Below are 25483 nucleotides of genomic sequence, written 5' to 3' on the forward strand. Positions count from 1 at the left end.
GCCTTGGACAAGAAATGTTTATGAAAAATAAAATGATAAAGTGTCAAATATTGGCACTGTTTTGTCAACTTTCGTAAATTGCTTAACTGGCACACTGGTTACCTCCTCCAGCAACCACAGTTTCTGTTCCAGAGCGTCTATTTAACACCAGGTGAAAATACACACCCTTGACTTTCTGAGATATTGGTTTATGATAAATAAAAATATGAAGCGTCAAATATTGGCACTGTCGATGATGCTGTCAAAGCGATAAATCGCTCAAGTTGCATACTGTTGCAACACGTACATCTGCAATACGTCTGTTAAAGATCTCTTGATCTGGAAAGCATCTGCTGTCTACAAACGTCTGACAGATGTTTGTAAGATGTCAGTTTTACATATATTCATATAAATCATAAACATCTTAAAGACATCTTATAGATGTATTGCAGATGAGCAAACTCCCTAAAAAATACGTCCTGCAGATGTAAATGCAGACGTCAAACAGACGTCTCCGAGATGTACGTGTGCTATCAGGGCTGTAGTGATCGCAATATCCTGTTTGCGAGCTTGTGTTGTAAATACACGCCCTTGAATTACTGAGATATGTTGATATGACATTAAACTATGAAGTGTCAAATATCGGCACTGCTTTGTCAACATTCAGTCTGATGATGATGATGCAATTTCTGTTCGCCAACGTGTATTTACCGTCAGGTGAAAATAGCCTACAACAGTGATAAAACAATGATTACTGAAAAATACTTCAGTCTTTCTACCTCAAATTTTCACATACTTGCCATTTCTTTGTAATTAGTTGTGAAATGCACTAGCAGCTGCTTGAAGTAAACCCAACTCTAGTGTTTTTTTTTTTTTTTACTCAAAAAAAAAAAAACTTGTAGCCTACTGTTTGTTTACTAACGTTAGCGGATGAAGCCTCACCAGTACCGCGCCCTTCTGATAAGTTAAACGCGTGAACAAAGAATTTGCATAGTTTGCGTTTTTAGCTTCAAAACGTGCCTAAAGTCAGATATGACATTCAACTCCTGAACTCAAGTGCGTGCTGCTGCGTTCCCCCGCTGGGTGGCTCAAGTTCAATAGTAAAAGCTTTCCTGAACGTTAAAGAGGGAACTTCCCCAGAGGTCCGAAACGGATGAATGGAGCTGTGTCTCAAAAGTCCAGCACTTCAGGCAAAGGTGGGTTTCTAGCGAGCTGAAAGCCAATGCTGAAGCCCCAAACCGCTGTTTAAGTAGGCTATAGGCAGCTCGCTAGGTTTAAACCAGCTCTATTCATTGCGTTCTGGGGAAGTTCCCTCTCAACGTTTAGGAAACGTATATATTGAGAAGTATTACTTGGGCGGGAGTGCACGGCAAAGGGCAAAGGGCTCGTTCATGGAGGTCAAGAAACCTTGCTATGAATTTAAACACGAATTCTAAAGGAAAACGAGAATGCATCAATAGCGGAAACGTCTTGCACTGCGCTACACGGCATGCACACCTATTATGTGCTTTTGTCGAGTCGTGCAATGTTATAATATGTCAAGCGGGGGAGGGATTCCTAGTGCATCCTCCGCGCACGAGACTCCAGTGAGAAACCAGTGAGACAGACCTGCAATTGGATCCTACACAAGTCAATCCCACATGTGGGTGGGCGGTGGATTCAGAGCTGCACACCCAGTAAAGTAAAGTTTGTACAACAAAAGCTTGCGGGAAAGTTGCACATGCGAGCGAACGCGAATTATACTCACACCTCAATCTACACGCGCTAAAAGTGAAAACGACTTAAAGTAACCTGCTTTTCAGACCCCGTTCAGCTCAGTTTCATTCAAGCCACAATGATGTCATATTTGTGGATTTTCGTCCTTGGGAGTTTAATCGTGACTGGAGTGAAGATGCAAGGTGAGAGTTTACTTAAACTAGTTTAAAATCACATTTAAGAGCTTACTGACAAGAGATACTAACATTTCAAAGTTTCTTTGTTTTCTGCTTCCACACTTGTTTTGTGTTACCCATTCATGAAGTGATATACACTTTTAAATTGAACATTGAAATTATATAATGTATTGATTTTATATATGTTAATATATATATATGTATATGTACAAAATGATGAAATGGGAAGCATGCATGTCTCTTTTTTGATAGAGTGAGTCTGTATATCAACTCTTAAGATCACATGTTTAAGACAAAAGGACTATTATTATTCATGCATAATTGGAAATCCATCCATTCTGGGTTGAATGTTGTTGGTCACTAAAATAAAACCCTCAGAAATGACTTGTTGAAGCTGTAAAGCCATACCCAGCTCTGCCAGCAGCACAGCTCGCTGCATTTCCCCTTTGTACATTGTGTTCTTGACTAACAGCTTTGGCCACTCAGAGTCTCAATGACTTCATCCAAATGTTTCGCACATCTTAAACGTTTACAGGATGTAACCAAATGTTCGGGACGAGGAGGAATGAACGTAAAAAGGTTTAAAAAACCCCATCTAAATACTGATTCCTCAACATCTTTGGTGATTTACAGGAATGTTTATTGCTAATATGTAAAATTTCCTCCAGATGTAGAGGAGAACATGCATGCATTTCGCTCACTGTTGTAAACTGAGAAAGACTGAGGTGTAGTCTCAGAAATTCAATCCAGTCCCAGATGTAGACCACACCCTGTATGGAGAATATGGTGGAGTTAGGGATGCTTTTGAGGCACCCGAGGGAGTTTGCGTTCTGAGAGACGCAGCGAGGCACATGCATTGCCACAGCCTCGGATTTTTGTATTCTGTTGCGCAGAGAGAAGCTCTTTGTTTGGTGTTTGTGTGGACAGGTGTGTTGCCAACCGTTCTCCTCTCTGCTCTAGAGTAAACTTCCTTTGTGTCTCTTAATCTGACAACTGTGCCAATGGCATCAAATAAAAGGCCGGCTGTGGAAATTAAAAGCTTGAGAGACAAAAATCATTTAAGTCATTAGCAATTGTGCAAATGCATGCAGGATTTCGCTCCATTCGACGACACAAAAGCCAATGAAATGTGACGACCTTGAAAGAAGGTGTTATATAATGCATCTGCGTCATTTTCTAACACAAAAGGCATATGAAGACATGATGCACGAATCACTGGATGTCCATGGAGTGAGCCGGCTAATAAAACAAACAAAGCCGCCGGTAGACTAAACATAACACTGCATTTGCATTAAAACTGAATATGCATCTGTTTAAGATCATATCAAAGCATATCCCTTCATTACCATGTTGACAAGCAAGCAGTCAATAGTTTGGATACATCTAGCTTTCCACATTTTAGAATAATAGTAAATGGAGATGCACTGAAATCAAAATACTTATAATTATTTGTGATAATTATTTTACATGCTATGATTGATAACCAATAAATAGCACATATTAAACTCCTTTATTATCCTATTCATGATAGAAGTGGAAAACAAAACACTAACAGCTAAAATCAGTTGTTTTAAATGTAACACGTGACTTTATGCATCACAACATTTTATTTTAAATTCTTAGTGCTGTAAAAGATTAATTTTAAGTGTTATTTTAATATCATTGAGATACTATTAATATATGGAAGGATATTCCAGACAGTTTTCAAAAGGAGTTGCATATTGTATTTTCAATTGTGTTTTCCATATTAACGGTTTTGTTAATATTTTGATTCATTTTTGTCATTATATTTTCTGAGTTCATGTTAAATTGAGTTAGTTTTAGTCATTTTATTTATTTAATTATTTATTTATTTGTTGTTTTTAAATATGTCCTGAAAATGAAAATGAGAAAAGCTGCCTTGGAAACTAGCTAATGTTTTTTTTACATTTTATTTTATTTTAGTTAACATTTATTTTATCTCGAGTATGTTGAACTGTTTTGTATTAAACTGTAATAACCCTGACTTTAGATGACCATGAAGATACAAATGTAAAAACACAGGGAAATGAGCATGCACAATTAAATATCAAATATATCATACTGGCTGATATGCAGTATATTGTCAAATATTATTAACCCATTTAGTACTAACATACAGTGCATCCATAATAGTAAAGTTATGAAAACCAAACATATGACCAGTTTTCTGATATTTGTGCATCTATTAATTCTACAGGATAACTCTCACGTTTGTTTTGTCTTTCAGACGATGGAGTGGAAGGCACAGAGAATGTAGGTATGTTTCCGTCGTCGCATGTGCTGTGATAATAACTCTGACCACACCCTTCTCTGTTAGCAAACTTCCTCTGTGACGAGCCAAAGCAATAAAACTGAGCGATGGCAAGATTTTACAGCTCTGACTTCAGGTTTATTTTACAGTTCCTCATAACAGTGATCTCACAGCGTGTTTGTTCAACTCAACCCGTTGACCGTGTCCAGTATATATCACCTGCCGCGACACCTGGGTTGTTTTTTTGTTCTGATGATAAAGATGATAAACGTGGATTGCTAATTTACCTTTTATCTCATATCCAGATTCTCCAGCAGATGACCTTGCGCCAGAGGAATCAACCGTTCCTGATGAAGGTGATAAGCTTGAGTTTACAGCAGGGGATCTCCATGCAAAAACACAAACACAAATCATGCATATTTAGGATGAAAAGTAATAAGAATTATAGCAGCACTCGTCCTTCATCGCTGACGTCAGAGACTGAGAGTGTTTTACTCGAATGTAGTCAAATCAGACCGATGTCAACATGGACACGGTGTTCATGCCCTCATGCTCCAAAACCGTCAACAAGACCAGAAACAGAAGTAAATACGAGCCGGGCGATATTAAATACGGGTCTGGTATTGTCACCACTGAGAACTTCACCAGAAAGAGATCATTTTCATGATTTCACAGGAACGTCACTCTCGTATTTCGTTGATTTATGCAAAGTGCTGCTGTGTAGATCTCTGAATAAAACCATGAAAACATATAGTACATTCATATCATATCATATCATGACAGGGAACGTTTTTTTAAATGTTAGGAGTTATGAGATTATGAGTTATGAGAAACTGTTCTGCGATGTTATTGAGATCCTTATGATGTTATTTGTATTTGAGGAACATTCAATAATGTTTAGACAAAATCTTCTTTATTTAGAAAATGCTTCAATTATTAAAACTAAACATTCAAGTAACGTTTTATTTTGGGTGAAAATAAAGTTAGTAGAAACATTTTTAAAACATTCTAAAGAAAACCGGACTAACAATCTTAGAATATATTAAATATAAACATATTTGGGTTAAAAATAAATGAGTAGAGCACTTTATTTGTAATCTTTCAATAATGAAACATTTGAAAACAATGTTTCCACAACTTCTAATTAATATCAATGCATTGAATCAGAGGAATGTAATAATTTGTAGCATTTACACACATTAAGTAGATTACTCATAAAAACATGATTAAGCATTGGTCTTTGAACCAATTACTCAGAACTATTAATTCAGTTCAAATGAACAGAACACACGTTAATCGTAATGCATTATGATGTCAATAGAACTCATCAAAGTAATGTTTGCACCTTAAAAGTTTTAATTAAATGTTTTATAAAACTACGCATTAATTTAAGCGGTGGCAGTAAATTCCCTTCATTTCTTTGCAAGTGCAAATAATCTAAATAAACACTATTGAAATGAAAGGTTCACTGCATCGAAGGTTCAACTCTTTCCGTTATACACAAAAGGTTCTTTATAGTAGAAAAAAGTTCTTTAGGTTATTAAAATGTTCTTCACATTAAGAAAAAAATGGTTCTTTTAGGAACTAATCACTGAAAGGTTCTTTGAGGAAACAAAAATGGTTCTTACGGCATTTTAATTTTATTTTTAAGAGTGTATTTGATCATGAAACCCTTCTTGAATTCATATAGTAGATCTTGCTTGAAATAGAAAAATGTCGTGTTCCTGCCGCCAGAGCCGTAATGTTGGATCCAGTCTGTTCAGCAGATCCCGTCAGAAGATATTCATTTATCTGTTTATCACAGAAATTAGTCTGAAAGCCAAAACCAACAAACTGCGTTTTCTCAGGCGTCCAAACTAGTCATTAACTGACTCTACTATCAGCAATCAGACTGAAATCAGCTCATGAGTTCATTACTTGTGTATGTCTCCACGACTTCAGACCAGCATGAATTCAACAGGTGCTTTTATCCCAAAGCAATGGAAAATTACTGCTCACAACAAAATCCTTGAGAAAGAGATATCCTCTTATCTGCAACTTACTCACAACAGCACACAACATGAGATTAAACAGTAATAGAAATATTATATAAAACCATTGAATTTAATACACTGCAGGTCACAAAATTTGAAATCATTTTAGATTTTTTATTTATTTTCACCATTCAAAACTTTGGAATAAGAAATATTTATATACATTTAATCATCAGGGAAGCATTAAATTGATCAAAAGTGTCAGTAAAGACATTTATAATGTGAAAAAAGATTTAAATTCCAAATAAATGCTGTTTTTTGAACTTTCTATTCATCTGTGAATCCTAAAAAAGAAAATGTATCACGGTTTCCACAAAAATATTGAGCAGCACGACTGTTTTCAACATTGATAATAATTAGAAATGTTTGTTGAGCAGCAAATCAGCATATTATTATGATTTCTGAAGATCATGTGACACTGAAGACTGCAGTAATGATGCTGAAAATACAGCTGCATCACAGAAATAAATTACAGTTTAACACATATTCACATAGAAAACAGCTGTTTTAAATTCTAATAATATTTCACAATTTTACTGTATAAATGCAGCACTGGTGAGAAGACTTTTTGTAAAATGGCCTCCAAATGTTCCATCGTACGATCGAATGAGGTTTTTTTAGACGTGTGCCCGTATCATTACGATTCCACACCATTTCTGAGCGTTGGCAGTGATTTCTGGCTTTCTCCGAATGTAAAGCGTTGGGCAGGTTTTGTGAGTCTGTGCTTCAGGAATGGCCTGTTCTGAACTTCATCTTTGTTCAGAGCATGAAAGTGAACGTTTTGTCAAAACTGACTCTCAAAGGCACCGATTCAGAGGCTTTTGTTGGATTTAGTAACTAGTTAAGTGTCTGTTTTTGCCATTCGCTTCTAATGCAGTGATGAGTCTGTCGACTATTTACTTGGATATTTAGATATCAGATACATTTCCTCCAAGTTTAAAGGAATAGTTTACCCCAAAATTAAAATTATGCCATTTTGGTATTTTTTACTCACCCTCATGTCGTTCCAAACCCGTATGATTGTCTTTCCTGAAACACAAAAGAAGATGCATGCATGAAGCTTTTGTCTTTACACACAATGAAAGTGGATGAAACGCCAAAAAAAAAAGAAGTGTATATTACATGTGTTCTGAGATCATATGACGGGAAACACTGATGATTTTTACATGTTATGTGGCAGCAAACCTGCATTTGGGAACTATTCTTAAACTATATTATAGTTTTTAAATTGATTTTACTAATAGTAAGTGGTGTTTTTATTAGAGTTAACTGCAACTAAGACTATTAAAAATCATTTTCAGTAACTGAAATAAAGCTGAAATCAAATAAAATTAAATATTAGATGAAAAACTTCAGCTGTAAGAAAATCCAATATTTTATATTATATGCAAATAACTGAAATAAGTTGAAGAACTAAGTTACTAGCTGTTAATAAAATAAAAACTAAATGCGTCTTCTTGGGTTGGTCATAATGTTAAAGGTTACAAAGAAACGTTTCTTAAACATTCTGCTAACTTTATTTTTAACAAAAATATTATGTAATTTGAACATTTATTTTTAATATTCTAAGAATGTTAAAAAGTCCAGTTTCTTGCGATTATAATGCTATTCAAAGTTTACAAAAATGTTCCTTAAACTTTGTACTAATTTTATTTTTAATATAACATTATTTGAATGTTTATTTTAAATATTCGAAGAACATTAAAGGTTAAAACAAGTTTCTTATAACTTTAGTTTTACCCAAAATTTAATGTTATTTGAACGTTTATTTTTGTTATTTTATAATTGTTAAAATGTCCAGTTATAACATTATTTAAAGGTTACAAAAACATCGCACTAATTCTTTGACATTTCTCAAATGTTGTACTAATTGTACATTATTTGAACGTTTTTGTTATTGTATAAAATTTTTCTTGTTATGATTAGATTTGTCGTTATTTAAAGGTTACAAAAACTTTTCTAAAACGTTCTACTAATTTTATTTTCACCCAAAATAAGGTTTATCTTTAATATTCTAAGAACGTTAAAACGTCCAGTTTTCGTGTCGTGATTATAGCGTTATTTAAAGGTTACAAAAACGTTTCTTAGACATCCATCAAGTACAAATAACATCATACGGACCCTGATCTCAGAACGTTTTCTCAGCATTATGAGAATGTATATCACATATTATTAAAGTTATAAGAACATTCCAGAAACATTACTTTAAGAACGTTTGTCCATTTATATAACTTTTAAAAAACGTTGGTGAAACACCACTTACTTTCCTTTGGTTTTTCATGTGGAAACAAACCTGCATTTATGATACGAGAGGAAGATTATCAGTGAATAATGACTTGAATTTAGACTTCTATAGTCATGTTAAGGCAGTCGTTTGATCCTGGTAATGAAGCTGAGATGAGGGTCTGGAACAGGTCTGTTCTTGATAAAGCCCCTCGCTGGATGTTTCTGATGTGACGGTAGAATCGCAGAACTGTCCCGACACGTAACATATAGATATTATATACACTGAAAACACAGCCGCGGGAGATTTAGCGCCTGATTCTGTGATTTATGGTCACCTGTGCGCTTGAGGAGAGAGTTATGATCCGACAGCAGCTGTGGCTTCTGATGCTGATAAAAGAGGACAAATCTGTGGGATGCTGTCTCCTGTCTGAATCAGAGATCTCTGTGTTTCATCTGCAGATGCTGAAAAACCAGCACCTGAAGAACCAGCACCTGAAGAACCAGCACCTGAGGAACCAGCACCTGAGGAACCAGCACCTGAGGAACCAGCACCTGAGGAACCAGCACCTGAGGAACCAGCACCTGAGGAACCAGCACCTGAGGAACCAGCAGGTTAAACAAACACAGACATTAAAATTTGACCATGAGTAAGAGGTGTTCATAGCAGGGTTTACTTAACTATAGCTATTAAAAATCTAAATAAGCTGAAATAGCATAAAAATATTAATAAATAAATAAAATTTTAATTTAAATATTAGATGAAAAACCTAAACTTGGCAGCTAAGCAACACACTAACTGGAAATAAATAAGAGCTAAAACTGAAACCAGGGTGATTATTAAGTAAAACTAAAATTAAAAGCATAAATGTTCCTTGAAATAAAATAAGTTAATTAAAAATAATATATTTTTAAAAAATGTTTTTGAAACTTGATGTACTAAAATAACTAAAAATGAATAAAAACTGTATTTAGACTTGCACTCTATTCATTTACTAGCTGCTTGTTTTCTTTAAAAAAAACTAACACTAGCTTTTTGTATTCTGTCTGTTTTCTTTTTATTTCTTATACAATTAAAAAAAGAAGCTTGTTAGGTGTACTGTTACAAAACAACAAAATTACTAAAACTTTAAATAAAATATAAATATTAGATAAAAACAAAAACAAACAAAAAAAAAAACTTAAAATCAGAATGTTGCCTTGGCAACAAGTTGAAACAAAGTTAATGTAACTGCAAATAAATAAAAACTTAAATGGAAAAAATATATAATAAAACAAATTAAATATAAAATAAAAACAAAACAAAAGCACATAAAAGTGCAAAAAATTTAACCAAAATTTGAAAATATAAAAATAATAGCTTATTCTAAATAAATAGTATATAATACTAAAATAATACAAATAGCCCTTGTTTTCTGTGGTAAAATCACTGTAACACACAGCTTCAGCTGGTCTAATGCATAAAAACGGTCAATGTTAAATATGTATATATGTATTTGATAATAATAATCAGAATAAAGAGTTAGTCTGTTAGTCGATGCATTATCTGTATAATAACGCAGCATGACGTGTTGTCTTTGTGTGTTAATAGAGCCTGAAGCTGAAGACACAAACCCTGACGCAGGTACACTTCAGTTACTACAGATTTCAATATTATTCAGTCACCAAAGAAAATCAAGAAGCGCTTTAAAGTGTTTTAACCCTGATGTGTGTTTCCTCAGACCCCGCGATAGAAGATGCTGAAGAAGTAACACCAGCAGGTGATCTGATTAAACATAAAACCATTACACTCCTCAAAAAACACAGATTCAGAAACCCGGTAGATCAGGACAGTTTAGAAGGAGTTTCGAACAGATAACGTGTCCCAGTTATTCTCAGCCCTGAAATATTTCATAGCCAGAAGCTGCTCTTTCTGAACGCAATCTTTAATGAAATGTGTTCAAAAATCCTTCAAATATCCTGTAACCATGAAGGCCTGGAAAAGTCATAGAAATTCATCGGTCGGTGGGCCGGGAAGCCTGTAATAATCATGTGGTTTTGACTATGACGTATTTTCCTCTCTATTGCCGTTTCGCTGAAAAAACAGACGCAACAGATCAGACATGCTGGTCTGGCAACTAAACCCGCTCAAGCTTAAACACCACAATTACTAACTGGACATAAAATAACTCAAACTATTCAAAATCATTCAGTAATGGGGAAAAAGCTGAAATAAATATAAACAACATAAAAATAATGATGAATTATTATTCATTATATTAGATGAAAAACCCAAACTAAAAATAGTGCCTTGGCAACTACCTAAAATAGATTAAATTAATAAATTAAATAATAATAAATTAAAGCTGAAGCATTAAAAATACTAACTGAAACTGAACTAAAATGATTAAAATAATTATTTTCAGTAATTAAAATAAAGCTGAAAAATAAAGTAAAGTAAAATAAAATATGAAAAACTAACCAAAAAACAGAAAGTTTCAGCAACTAAAAAATTATTTGTTGAAATAAGTTTGTTAAAGAACTAAAGTTTCTTCTAAAGTTAACTAAAGTCTAACTGGGGGATATAAAAAATATGAACTAAAACTAAAATTATAGTATATTTTATATATATATATATATATATAAATTCCGTAATTGAAATAAAGCTTATATATATATACAAATATAAATAATAGATACAAACATTGGAACTAACTGAAATAAGTTTAAGCTGAAGCACTAAAATTACTAACTAGACATGAATTAAAACTAAAATAATTAATAATATTTTAGTAATAATAATTAATAATATAATTAAGAATAAATTAACACTAAATAGAAATATAAAAGAAAATGACAATATAAAAATGACAAAAACACAGCAAAACTAAGACTAAAATGAAAACTGAAAAACTGAGAGTAATGAAAGAGATGCGGTGTTTAACTCACGAGTCGGACGAGCGTGGCGTTCACACAGACCCGGAGGACTGATGTTATCTGATGAACGCAAACAAACGCGATGTGCGTCTGACTGCTGTTTGTCTGGTTTTGCTCCGTCAGCTGAAGAGGAACCTGCTGGAGAAGAAGAAGGAGCAGAAGCTGAAGCAGGTAGAAATACTAAACTCTGTTTCTCTGCTGTTTTGACTCTTGCGGCCGCTGTTTTGGCGTCAAACTCTGTGGCATTTTCAAATGACTTTCACAAAAAGGTATTCAGGACGCTTTCCTCCCAATCTCAACCGTGAGCAGAAGTCATACTGCAGCACTTTCTGTAAAACTGATGGTTTCTAACATAAAGCCTGTAATAATCGTCTGAATATGAGTGAAGCATCTTACACTGCATTCAGGATACATAGATTTTAAATAAAGAATTGAAATATTCGTTTTGTGTTGACAATTTATATTTGAAACTAACTTCTAAAGCATTTACATCAAATTTTGTGCATTCAAAAAATATTTTTCAAATGTATGCATTTGAATTGCATGTAAAATTTAAATTTATTTTTATTGTTTTAGCTTAAACATAAATATGAAGCACAAATGAAACTGATCAGATTTCTGTAAAAGCACTAATAAACTGAAAGTGTTTTTAATGCACAATAACAAGGTTTTTATCATCAATAAATCCAGATTGTTTCAGTCTCAAACATTTATCTTATTGATAATTTCTTGTTCCACAGTTATAGTCATATTTTTACCCGAGTTCATACTGTTCATTTGAATAAATGTGATTTATGCTGATTTATCCTGATTCTAAGCCTTTTGAATAAATGCATTATTTTGAATAATATGGTTATTTAAATGAAATCAATTAGATGCAAATAGTTAATAATAAACCACGGCATGATTTTTGAGTGAAGAAATCTGACCTGTATCATTTATGTATCCGTGTTATTTTGTTAATATTTTGAATTATATTTTATTTTTATATGTTCTGCTTTCATGTTAACTTTAGTTATTTTCTTGTGCATTTTTGTCATTTTTATTAGTTTTTGTTGTTTTTAAATATGTTTAAATAGTTTTAATAAATTTTTATTTTGGTCCTAGTACATCAAGATAAATTAGAAATGTTTCCTTGGAAACCAGCTGAATAAAATAAGTTTGTTTTATATATTTTATTTTATTTCAGGTAACATTTATTTCTATTTAAAAAAACAAAACTTTTTTTTTCTTTCTTTTTTTTATGATTGTAATTTTTAACTATAATAACAGAGTTATGTATGACTGGCAAATATGCATCACATTTATTATTATTATTATTATTAGTTTATGTTAAAACTCTGTAATCCAAATGCAGGGGAATTTTATATGCAATTCAAACACATAAATATTAAATTTAGGACAACATATTTTGTGATTGCATCCAAAGCTTTGAGTGCTTGTGAATAAAAGCCTGTATTAATACAAACAGATTATATTGATCAGTGTTTGTTTATTGTGCTTTCAGATGAAGCCGATGCAACTAAAACAGGTGCGCAGCTCACTTTCTGTCATATTAGCTGTATGTTTATGTATTATTCTGAACTGAATCCTCTGTGTTTCAGAAGCCGATGCACCTGCCGGAGATCCTGAAGTTACTGAAGAAGGTGAAACAGAGATTTACTGTTGTCTTTATCTCCGTTCGATCTTCACAACGTCATGCGCAAACTTTGCTTTCCTTAGAAACAATAGATTTTTATGAACCGCCTTTTATTGCCACAGTTACACTGCAACAACGTCAACTCGTTACTATGGCGCTATATAAATATTGTCATATCAGTCCTTATAAAAAAATGCTTTCAATAAATACAGACAACATCTTTGACTTGATAAGAAAACTCTTCAATCTTACACTCGCATTACAGTTTGATCAGCTGTTTTAAACTGGTGTTGCTTTAGTAATTTTACCAGAGCCCGTATTTAACGTCATCGGGGTTGTGTTTGCTTTAACCTCGTGGAGTTTGATGATGGTTTTGAGGATGAGGGTCTTCTGTCTGTTGACTAATGCCTCATTTTGATGAGTTTCTACTGAGTCACAGATGAAAATGCATCAGAAACATTGTTTAAGTGGATACCAAATTGTATAGGACTCGCTGTTTTTTTGACTGTTCATGCCAGAAGACATCAAAAAAATCTTTGTTTTGTCAGAAATCACGCCTGAAGAAGCTCCAGGTGACGCAGAAGAAGAACCAGCACAAGAGGAAACAGAAGGAGGTAACGTCATAAACATCATAAATTCTGAGAAATGTTTCCCGTCTGTGTGTGTGTGTGTGTGTGTGTGTGAATGTTAAAATAGACTCGAGGACTCAATGCAACCTGGTCTTTGTCAAATGAATTCACAGATTCCTCTTCAGTTCAGGGCTGTGTTCTAAAACCTAGTGTGCTGTCTGTGTAGGGAGCATTTTAAGGCATTGTGAATATGCTGCCTATAAGATTCCTCATTTTGACCAAATTCTAAGGCAGAATCACATCTGTCATTTGACAGAGTGAATAAATTGTTAATTCAAAATATAATTATTTCAATATGCAAATTATTATGAGAATGCAATCTAATAAAAAGGACTAATTTATCCAATTTTTCATATGCTTATTTAAGTGTCAGCCCTTTTCACAGACTGCAACGCCACATTTCCACAGTTATCACTGGTGTCGATCTAGCGAGGATTTCTTTTATTTTTTTATTTTTAGATATTTTCATTTTTAACCCTCACGTTGTGTTCAGGTCATTTTGACCCTGAAAAGATTTTCTTTTTCCCAGAAAATGCGAGTTAATGCTGTGGCGTTGGACTAAAACTGACTTCACTCTCACAGGGTAGAACAACTTCCCCAAAAATAAAAGAAATAGGATTATTTTTGTATTTTTTTGTATTTTTTCCCCCTACCTTGTTACACTTGTGATGTTCAGAAATGACCAGCCTTTCGCTTGTAAATCTCTCATTATGCGATATTATCAGCAAATCTTGAATTCAATCTTTTATCAGCTTGTTTTCTTTCGATTTGCACAGGTTTTGTGTTTCTTTTTGGATCTGATTGATTATAAACCTCGTTGATCTGAGCTCACGCACCTCAGCTTTTGGCAACATTCACTCAAAAAGAGAGATCGGCGAGGCCTACGATCAATCAGCTCCAAACACAAACACAAAACCTGTGCTAATCGAAAGAAAACAAGCTGATAAAAGATTGAATTCAAGATTTGCTGATAATACAGTATGATGAGTGATTTACAAACAAAAACATTTCCAGCAGCACAAGGGTTAAAAAATGCAATTTACATTGTGTTCTTTTATCTTTGGCATTAAATGGGAAAAAAACAGTTACGCTGCTGTCTGAGTGTTTCTAATATAATGGCAGATCTGACATCTTTCTCTATTCTGACCGACGTAATCAACATATTTTTTCCTCTTTTGGAAAGTCATAGAAACAATATTGCAGTTTTTTTCTTTTGCTATCAGAGTGCAAAACATATATTTGTGGTAGTTTCTGTTCTCCACTGTAGACGTTTCCCTAACTATGACTGTTTCTGAGAAACACGGAAATGCTGATGATAACGGAGTGAATGTTAAAACCAAACTCTACTGAAATCACTTGAGCATCAAAGTCACTTCCTGTGGAGAATAGACTAAAATCACTCGCTCACGACGCTGCTTCAGACGGAGAAACAGAGCTCAGATCCGTCCAGTGAAATCAGTTTGTTTGTTTGTCTGCAGGTGAAGAAAATGCAGATGCAGATGCAGGTGAAACAGGTTCATTTCCTCTGCTGTGAACACGGTCAATATAACACCTATTACAGGAACAACTTACATTAGCGTTTGCTTTAATCCAGCATGTTTTAGAAAATAAACAGCAAAACAAATACTGTTCATATTTCACATTATTTACTTTATAAAACAAGTATCAGGAGATACTGGACAAATCTCATTAAACACGTTCATTCAAGAACATACAGTACATGCCGGGTAACATTATCCCATAATCAAAGGCAAAATAGGATATTATGTTTAACATAAATAAATTACACAGATTAATTTTTTATATGTAATTTGTTATATTTATATTATTTTTGTGACAATTAAACACATTTTTCCTCCAAATTCTCATTACTGCCATGTAAAAACAACCTATTATTCACTCACAATCAAAAGAAAAAAATAGTATATTTAACATTAAAAAAAAAAATATATATATATATATATATATATATATATATACCCACACATTATTTTTGTGACAATTAAGCATATTTCCTCCAAATTATCAGTACTTTCATGTACTTTTTTTTTTTTTGCCCATAGTCAAAAGGAAAAAATTGGATATTATATTTAACAAAAAAAGAATGCATGTGAATTTTTAAAATATATTTGTTTAAAGTACATTTAAGTACATTTATATTTTATATATAATATATATATATATATATATATATATATATATATATATATAAACTACATATTATTCACCCATAAACAAAAGAAAAAAAAAAGATATTATATTTAACAAATATATTTTTGTTACATTTATATTTACATTATTTTTTTGTGAGAATTAAGCATATTTTCCCACCAAATTCTCATTACGGACATATGAAAAAAACTACCTATTATTTAATTTAATTACAGTATTTTTGTTTATTTTGAGGTATTTGTACATTATGATAGTATTTGTTGCTCTGTAGTTTATGCATGTTGATTTTTTTTTTTTTTTTAATATTGTATTACAGATTCATTGTTAATAAAAATAGGAATTATAATAGTAATAAATATAATAATTTGTTGTGAAATTTGTTGACTTGGATGGTTTTTGTGGATTATAATTATTTTCTGGACTGAATGTCATATTGTGTTTTTCCTAGATTTGACCGTTGTACAGGAGGAACCTGTGGACCCTGACGATGCAGAGGATGGTTTGACACCCAGATATCTGTCATTTATTAAAGTCTTTAGGGTCAGATCATCTGTTTTACGCTCCGTGTTTACCTGTGCTCTTGTGTTTCTCCAGTTCATTCTGTAGGATTTGATCTTGCCGATGCTTTCAATGAAGATCTAGGTAAGAGAGGTTTGTTTTGGTGTTTTCAATCTGGAATTACAGTGAAAATAAAACAATCCCTGACTGTTCCAGTTAATGCTGTAATGCTGTGTTGTTGCGTGTCCGTAGATTAATGATGAATTATACTTGCATTCTCCATCATTTAACAGAGACTGCATCCATTAGTCTTGAGCTTCTCTATGAGTCTATAAAGAACAGACGTACAGTATCGGCCAAACGTTAATAATTACAATTATTTAATGTTTTTGAAAGAAGTCTCTTCTGCTCCCCAAGGCTGAATTTATTTTAAAAAATGCAATAAAATTGTGAAATAGTATTACAATTTCAAACAGCTGTTTTCTATGTGAATATGTGTAAAACTGTAATTTATTTCTGTGATGTGCACCTGAATTACTGTGCTGCTTCATAATACTTTTAATTATCAAGGATGACAGTAAAGACATTTATAATGTTACAAAATATTTATATTTAATAAATAATAAATAACAAATAAATGCTGTTCTGTTGAACTTTCTATTCATCTGTGAATCCTGAAAAATAAAATGCATCACAGTTTCCACAAAAATATTGTGCAGCACAACTGTTTTCAACATTGATAATAATCAGAAATGTTTGTTGAGCAGCAAATCAGCATATTAGAATGATTTCTGAAGATCATGTGACACTGAAGACTGGAGTAATGATGCTGAAAATACAGCTGCATCACAGAAATAAATTACAGTTTAACACATATTCACATAGAAAACAGCTGTTTGAAATCACAATAATATTTCAAAATTTTTACAGTATTTTTAATCAAATAAATGCAGCACTTGTGAGCAGAAGAGACTTTTTTCAAAAGCATTGAAAGTATTTTAATCATTCCAATCTCTTGACAGTCAGTGCACCATATAATTAGTGTTTGCCTGTAATTTCCAAACCTCGTTAGCCTCGTCCAATGATTTTATACATGACGCATCACACAGCACTGCTCTGAAAAATCCCTGTGTCTCGACGGTTTGAGTGCATTTCAAGCGCTCACATAATGCATGACTGAACCGGAACAGATTCAGTGGTGTGTGTCTGATTACTGAACTCAGTTTCTTGTTAGTGATCACACACTTCATTTATCTGCTGCTCCTGGTTTGGCGAGTCAAAACTGTCAATTAAAAGAGACGATTAGTGATTCAGAGGAAGATGATGCTAAACTTATGTGCAGTGTGTGCAAATAAATAATAAACACGATGAGCAGACTGTTCATGTATCATTTTTCATTTACTTTACAGCAGATAAAGCACAACCAGAGGATCCAGGTAACAGTCTATTGTATTCAATTTTAGCATGTCCATAAACATGCAATATTTCTCTTGAATTTATATCATATATAAACACAATGCTTTATATGTTTGCTTACAGTAGGGACTGCAATGGGTGGTGCAGACCGGCACAGCGCAGGTCAAGGCAAAGGTACGGCACTTCATGTTTTATACCATTTAATCATATTTACGTGATCTTTTGCCGTGCATACTTTAATCTCAACGCGTTTGATCTTATTATGCATTATTCTCAGGTTAAATGAAGTAAACTGAGTCTGGCCTAAATTATAATGCTTGTTCTTGCTCAAGGTCTTGAAATACTAAAGATTAAAACCTTAGTGGGCAGTTTTTGTAATCAATTAAAAAATGTATATATTATAAGCATATTAAATCATATAAATGGTATAAATGTATAGAATGATCAGGATTTCAGCTCTGGGCTTCTAGGCATCAGAGATACTGATGTACAAAGCATTTCCTGGAAATAAAATAAAATTAAATGAAATAAAAAAATATAATAAAATAATAAACTAAAATAAAAATATTCATATTATATATTCATATCACACAGCAATAGTTATTGGCAATATTTGTGTTGAATCTCGTTATGTTTTCTCTCTCATTACAGCTCGCAGCGCTGGAGCCGTTTCTGAGTCGAACGGTATCTTATCCTTCTACTACATCATAGAAACAAACATTTCTTAAATGTTACATTTGTGAGAAAGAGTGTTCTGGGTGGATTCTTGTTGTTAGGGGGTTCGGGCTGGTTATTAGGGTGTTGCTGAGAGTTCTTAGAGGGTTCTGGGTGGTTGCTAGGGTGTTGCTGGATAGTCGTTAGAAGGTTCTGGGTGGTTGCTAGGTAGCTAGGAGGTGTGGGGTGGTTACTAGGGTGTTGCTGAATAGTCGTTAGAGGGTTCTAGGTGGTTCCTAGGTTGTCATTAGGGGTTCCGGGTGGTTGCTAGGGTGTTAGTCATTATGGGGTTTGGGGTGGTTGCTAGGTAATTAGGGAGTTCTGGGTGGTTGTTAGGTAGTTAGGAGGTGTGGGGTGGTTACTAGGATGTTGCTAGGTAGTTGTTAAAGGGTTCTGTGTGGTTGCTAGGTTGTTGTTAGGGGGATTGAGGTGGTTACTAGGTAGTTGTTTGGGAGTTCTGGGTGGTTACAAGGGTGTTGCTAAGTAGTTGTTAGGGGGATTTTGGTGGTTACTAGGGTGTTGCTAGGTTGTCATTATGGGGTTTTGGGTGTTTGCTAGGTAATTAGGGAGTTCTGGGTGGTTGTTAGATAGTTAGGAGGTGTGGGATGGTTACTAGGGTGTTCCTGGGCTGTCATTAGAGGGTTCTAGGTGGCTGCTAGGATGTTGCTAAGTAGTTAGGTGGTTCTGGGTGGTTACTAGGGTGTTGCTGGGTAGTCGTTAGAAGGTTCTGGGTGGTTGCTAGGTAGTTAGGAGGTGTGGGGTGGTTACTAGGGTGTTGCTGGGTAGTCGATAGATGGGTAGTCGTTTAACGGTTCTGGGTGGTTGCTAGGTAGTTAGGAGGTGTGGGGTGGTTACTAGGGTGTTGCTGGGTAGTTGTTTAATGGTTCTGGGTGGTTGCTAGGTAGTTAGGAGGTGTGGGGTGGTTACTAGGGTGTTGCTGAATAGTCGTTAGAGGGTTCTAGGTGGTTCCTAGGTTGTCATTAGGGGGTTCTGGGTGGTTACTAGGTGTTGCTAGGTAATTAGGGAGTTCTGGGTGATTGTTAGGGTGTTGCTAGGTAGTTGTTGGGGGTTCTAGGTTGTTCACCCCTCGCATCTTTGATCTTAAGCTCTGTAGATGTGGCTTGGGTCCCTTCTTCAAAGCAAGTCTGTGGGATTTAAGAAAAAACTGTTTCATTGTCTAGCAGGTGAAAATATTTAGAGTTACTCATAAGTACTTATACTTAGTGATTTGAACAAACCCCTAACACTGAGTACTAGTAATACTGACGCTTGACTGAACAAACACCAGTGATGACATGATCATCATCTCCAGTTAATCGTCTGTAATACCTGCCGTGCCACACAGTCTAACAGACACAAAGATCTGCTCGCCACTGATTCTGCTTCACGTGTTCAGAACAAACAGTGATCAGCTGTTAAACACGTCACGTTTGCATTCAAGGCATGCAGGAACCAGTGATGTAAAACCTGGCACCGTGTCATTTGACGTTATAAAACAATCTTTCTGGCATGATCATCTAACGTTTTATGGAAGAAAGGAAATAATATGGTTTGGAGTGACATGTTGAAATTAAAACATCAAAACGATGACAAAAAGCTAATTATGACTTTAAAAAATCTAAATTACCAGATAAAAAGTCATAATTATGAGAAACAAGTTGAAATTGAGTCAAAATTATGACATTTTATGTCATAATTATGAAATAGAAAGTCTAAATCATGGATTATCCTTTTTTAGATTGATGTTATAAAACAAACATTCTGACTAAAATAATCTAACGTGTTGCATGGAAGAAAAAGTAATAGTTTTATTGAAATTAAGTCAAATTTATGACATTAAGTTAAAATGATAAGATTAAAAAAGAGATGAGTCAAAATGATGACAAAATGCCAATTAGGAGAGTAAAAAGTCAATTACAAGATTAAGAAAAAACTGACAAATAAAAAAAAAAAATGGCATAAAAAGTCAATACATTTGACAAAAAAACATCATTATGAGAAAAAAGTTGGAAGTTATGAGTCAAAATTGGCATAAAATGTCATAATTTTGAAATTAAAAAGTCTAAATAATGAATTACCCTTTTGGTGCTTGAGAAAATAATACAGGCTTGCGACATGTTGAAAGTACAGTTATGACATAAAAAGTATAAATTTTGAATTATAAAAAAATCTAAATTGAGATAATTTAAATTGACAAAATGTACATTATGGGATTTTTTTTAAAAATCTGAGATTTAAAAAGTCATAATTTTGAGATAAAACTTGAAATTTCAAATCGAAATTATGACAAAATTTCAAATATGAAAAAAGTATAAATGATGAAACATGCTTTAGAGATTTGCGTTATAAAAATAAATATTCTGACTAATTTTATCTAACAGGTTTTGTGGAAGAAAAGACATATAAGGGTCATTTAGATTAGATTAGATTTGGTCATTGTGTTAAATCTAATCTAAATAACCCTTATTATGTCCTGTCTTCCATGAAACATGTTAGATGATGTCAGTCAGAATATATTGTGAATATCGTTGGCTCTTTGACAAATTGCTTTTGTTCCTCTTTTGTAAATCACTTTAAAATAAAAGCATCTGCTAAATGCATACATGTGAATGAAGTGAGATGAGCGAGAGTAAATGATGACAGAATATTCATGGGTCAGTTTTTATTATCAGTGAACCTCAGAAGCCTTGTTTAAAGTAAATAAACTCCTGTTGAGCAGCACTTTCTCTCTCTTGCAGGATCTGTAAATCAGGTTCAGTCTTGTCTGTCTGTCTTTTCCCTCACAAACATTCCTGTCACTGCGTGTGTGGAGTCTCGCTCCGCTCCGTCGAATCCGCTGGGGCCGACTGTGCCGAGCGTACTGATGCTTCCCTGCAGCACAGCATTGTGGGTAGACTATTGATAAGTGCCACTGCTGCATTGGTGCTTGTGATAAATGCTGAAGCAGAAACCAACCTGTAGCCACGTGAAGTGTCTGCTTCATATCATACGCAGGATCCCCTAAACCTGGAAATATCACAGAAAAACTAAAAACTTCTGTAGTTAAAACACATTTTCCCTTTCTTTTGACATGGACATAAAAAGTCATAATTATGACATACCAAGTCTATATGAGATAAAATATCGAAATTATGAAATAAAAGCATTCTGGCTAAAATAACCTAACATGTTTCATGGGAGAAAAAAAATAATGCAGCTTTTGAGAGAGATCGGAATAAAAAGTCTAAATTCTAATATAAATTATAATTATGACAAAAAAAAGTCATAATTATGAGAAAAAAAGTCACAATTATGACATTATGAGATTTAAAAAAACAATTATGATATATATAAAAAAAGAAAATTCTGAGTAAAAATAATCTAACATGCCCAATGGAAGAAAGAAACTAATGTGGAAAAAAGTCTAAATAAAAGTCAAAATGTTGACATAAAACTTAAAATAGTGAGTTGTAAAATAAAAAAATAAAAAAAATTGTCATAATGAAATAAAATAAATGAAAAGTCAAAATGATGAATTATCGTTTTGGGAATTGATGTCACAAAACACACTAATATCATATTTCATGGAAGAAATAATAAAAAAATAATTAAAATTATTATGAGAGACAATGTTGAAATAATGAGATAAAAATGTATATCATTATGACAAAAGGTTGAAGCTTTTTGCCATAACATAGTATATCATAATTTTGGCTTTTTTTCATAATTAATTTTTTGTCATAATTTTGAACTTTTTATCTCATAATTATTTTTTAATTGGATAATTTTAACTATTTAATTATTTTATGTCATAATATTGTTTCATCAAAGCATGATTTTATTTATTTATTTATTTTTATTTGTGGCAGAAATGGGCTTCAATATAAACCTAAAGTGGCTCTAATGTAATACTGCCATCTAGTGGACCATTATGTGAATCTTGTTTCTTCTTATCCACTGATACTATATAAAAAATAAAAAAAAGAATAGTGATTTTAACATTGATCTGTGTTTGTTGACTTTAGTGAACACATGAAGCAGAATCAGGAACAAGCAGATCTTTGTGTCTGTTAACTGGAGGAGATGATCATGTTATTATTACTGGTGCTAGTCAAGCATCACTGTTTTTAGTGCTCAGTGTCAGGGGTTTGTTCAAATCACTAAGCATTAATATTTATAAGTGACACTAAATATTTTCACCTACTGGACAATAAAACAGGTTAAGAAAATCCCACAGACTTGCTTGAAGAAGAACCAAGCCACATCTACAGACCAGAAGATCAGAGAGACACAGGGGGAAATCTTCACCTAGAATTTCCTTATGACTTCCTAGCAACCACGCAGAACCCCCTAGCAACCAGTGCTGGGTAGATTACTTACAAATTGTGATCCGTTACAGTATTCCAGATTTTACATGACAAAAATTGTAGTTTGTAACGTAATCCATTACTTCACAGAACTGCTAACAACTACCTATGAACTCCCCAGCAACCACTCAGAACTCCCTAACAACTCCCTAGCAACCACCCAGAACTCCCTAGCAACCACCTAAAACACTCGAGTAACCATATATACACACACTGACACGACTGACCTGGTGTGTGTGGTTCTGTTGCAGACAGCGGATCCGGTACGGTTGTTGGTGTTGTTTGTGGGATCACAGTAGCAGCTGTTGCAGCCATAACCGGATACTTCACCTATCAGAAGAAGAAACTGTGCTTCAAGGTCCAGAGAGGTGTGTGGGTGTTTACACTTTCCCTCACATGAACATCTGAGTCTCAGATGACGCAGCGAGTGTGATGAGAACATATGCTTTCTCTTCAGGTGACCCGGAGAGCGCCAAAGAAGAGAACGGCACACAGAGTGACCCACAGGGTGAGCCATCCACTGCTCATTTTCACCTTTGAATCATGTTTGTCACTGAATATTATCATATTTATATAGCGTTGGATACTGCTGTAAACAAGTGCTTCTCAGCTGGTGGGTCTCAGATCTGCTCAGCAGGGAGAAACAGCAACGAAAGCAATTCATCAAAATAAACACTTACCAACTTTCAGAACAGAGGAGAAACACTTCCTCTCTTTTGCTGTTGATGTCCGAACCACCTAATGATTACCTACCAGCACCCTAGCAACCAAACAGAACCCATTAACTAATGTCTAGAAACACCCTAGTAATCACTCAGAACCCCCCAAAACTACAGAGCGACATCAAACAACCAACTAGAACTCCCAACTGCCTAGCAACCACCCAAGAGCCCCAGTGATTACTTAGCAACCACCTAGAACCCTCAAATGACTACCTAGCAACACCATTGTAACCACCCAGAACCACCAACACCCTAGCAATCACCCAGAACCCCTATTGACTACCTAGCTACTCCCTGGCCACCAACTAGAATCCCAAACTACCTAGCAACGACCAGGAACCCCCTAATGACTACCTAGCAACACTCTGGCAACCACCCAGAACCCCCAACTATTATCAAGCAACACTCTAGTAACCAGTCAGAACACCTAACAACTACCTAGCAACCCAGGGGCCCCAACGACTACTTGGAAACCACCTAGCACCCTCAAATGACTACCTAGCAACACCCTAGCAACTAGAACACCAAACTACCTAGCAACCACCAAGAACCCCCTAACTGTTATCTAGCAACACCCTAGTAATCAGTCAGAACACCTAACAACCACTCAGGAGCCCGGAAGCGCCTAGAACCCCCTAACGACTACCTAGAAACACCCTGGCAACCAGCTAGAACCCGCCCCCAACACCCTAGCAAGCACCCAGAACCCCCTAACGACTACCTAGCAATGCCCTAGTAACATCTGAACTGATATGTCTCAGATCTGCTCAGCAGGGAGAAACAGTGATGAAAAAACAATAAATCATATAATCGTGAACCATTTGGACATCAAAATAATCAGACTTCACCAGCTCTCAGAACTGAGGAGAAACACATCCTCTCTTTAAGGTTATGTGTCCAATCGATCATCTATAAAACAAGGCCAGTTCTTGATAATATTAATAGATTTCAGTGTTTGACTATAAAGACGTTTTGTATATTTTTATACAATGAATAAAGAATCCCAGTTTTGTGCTGGTGGACATGTGATGTCCAGCCGTGTCCAGAAGGGAAACCAGTTGAGAAACGCTGTCATAAACTACAGTCACACGACACTGATGTGAAGGGCTTACTGTATTTGTGATGTTTTTGTTTTTCTTCTGCAGTTTTAAGCACTCTCCTGAACTCATCCTAACTCCAGCAGTCCAGCGAAGCTACTGTGAACTGCTTTACATCAGAACTACTCGCACCTGAGTCAACTTCACAAACACATTCGCAGTACAGAACGTCAGCACAAATATCATTTCGACTTCCTGACGCAGATTAAGGGCTTGTTCATAATATCTCATCTTCCTACTGCTTCGACTACAGTTCTGAACTAGCACTAGGACTGTTAATAATTGTTTTGAATGTATTTTCACATAGTTTGAGTGGGCCTGGATGTGTGTGTGCGTGCATGCATGTGTAATTCGACAGCCTTTTGGGAGAGGCATTTCATTTCGTTATTTTAAAAAGTGTCGTTTAGTTTCATTACGGTGTCATTAATCGCACAGTTTTGTTTGATTCGTAAAAAAAAGCAAATCTCACACCGTGGAATAATTCACTTTGAAAGTGTGAACAACTAGAATTCATAGGATGTTTCTTTCGATTTTGTTTTTGTTTTTTAAATCCTGTAAATAATTGTTGAGTTTGAATAAAAGGGTGATTACATTTAAATGACTGTGTGTGTATTTTACTGCATAATGCAAATACATGAAATGTCCTTTTTAGGAGCAATTAACCTTCTTTGGAGGAAGTACCCTTCATTATTTCAGCTATTTATAATAAAACATTCTAATATATATCAAATATAAATATATATTTTTATATACAATTATGTTAGTAATAATACTTTATTATATATATATATATATATATATATATATACACAGTGGTGGCCAAAATTATTAGAACACTTGGCATATTTAAGAGTTTTCAGTTGTTTTTGTTGAATTGGTAATTACAATACCCATAAAACAAACTACCAGCGACGGAAAGAATCTGCTGAACATTG

General features: G+C 34.2%; 1 protein-coding gene across 2 annotated transcripts; it reads left to right on the forward strand.

Moving 5' to 3' along the window:
• Positions 1 to 1151: 1151 nt before the first annotated feature.
• si:ch211-39i22.1 (fibrous sheath CABYR-binding protein) lies at positions 1152 to 25140 on the forward strand. Of its 2 annotated transcripts, none has more exons than XM_058786663.1 (19): positions 1152 to 1877; positions 4120 to 4149; positions 4449 to 4499; positions 8862 to 9014; positions 9991 to 10023; positions 10121 to 10159; positions 11439 to 11486; positions 12823 to 12846; positions 12920 to 12961; positions 13503 to 13568; positions 15062 to 15097; positions 16204 to 16254; positions 16350 to 16397; positions 17663 to 17689; positions 17793 to 17843; positions 18321 to 18353; positions 22981 to 23097; positions 23187 to 23237; positions 24597 to 25140. In XM_058786663.1, exons 1-19 carry the CDS (start codon positions 1814 to 1816, stop codon positions 24623 to 24625), a joined length of 993 nt encoding a protein of 330 aa, XP_058642646.1. In that variant the 5' UTR covers positions 1152 to 1813; the 3' UTR covers positions 24626 to 25140. The 2 variants fall into 2 exon arrangements, with proteins under 2 accessions (XP_058642646.1, XP_058642647.1); XM_058786664.1 differs by having other exon boundaries at positions 1157 to 1877; positions 15062 to 15088.
• Positions 25141 to 25483: the final 343 nt, after the last annotated feature.

The sequence above is a fragment of the Onychostoma macrolepis genome, chromosome 09, assembly GCF_012432095.1.
Source record: "Onychostoma macrolepis isolate SWU-2019 chromosome 09, ASM1243209v1, whole genome shotgun sequence".
NCBI classification, from domain to species: Eukaryota; Metazoa; Chordata; class Actinopteri; order Cypriniformes; family Cyprinidae; genus Onychostoma; species Onychostoma macrolepis.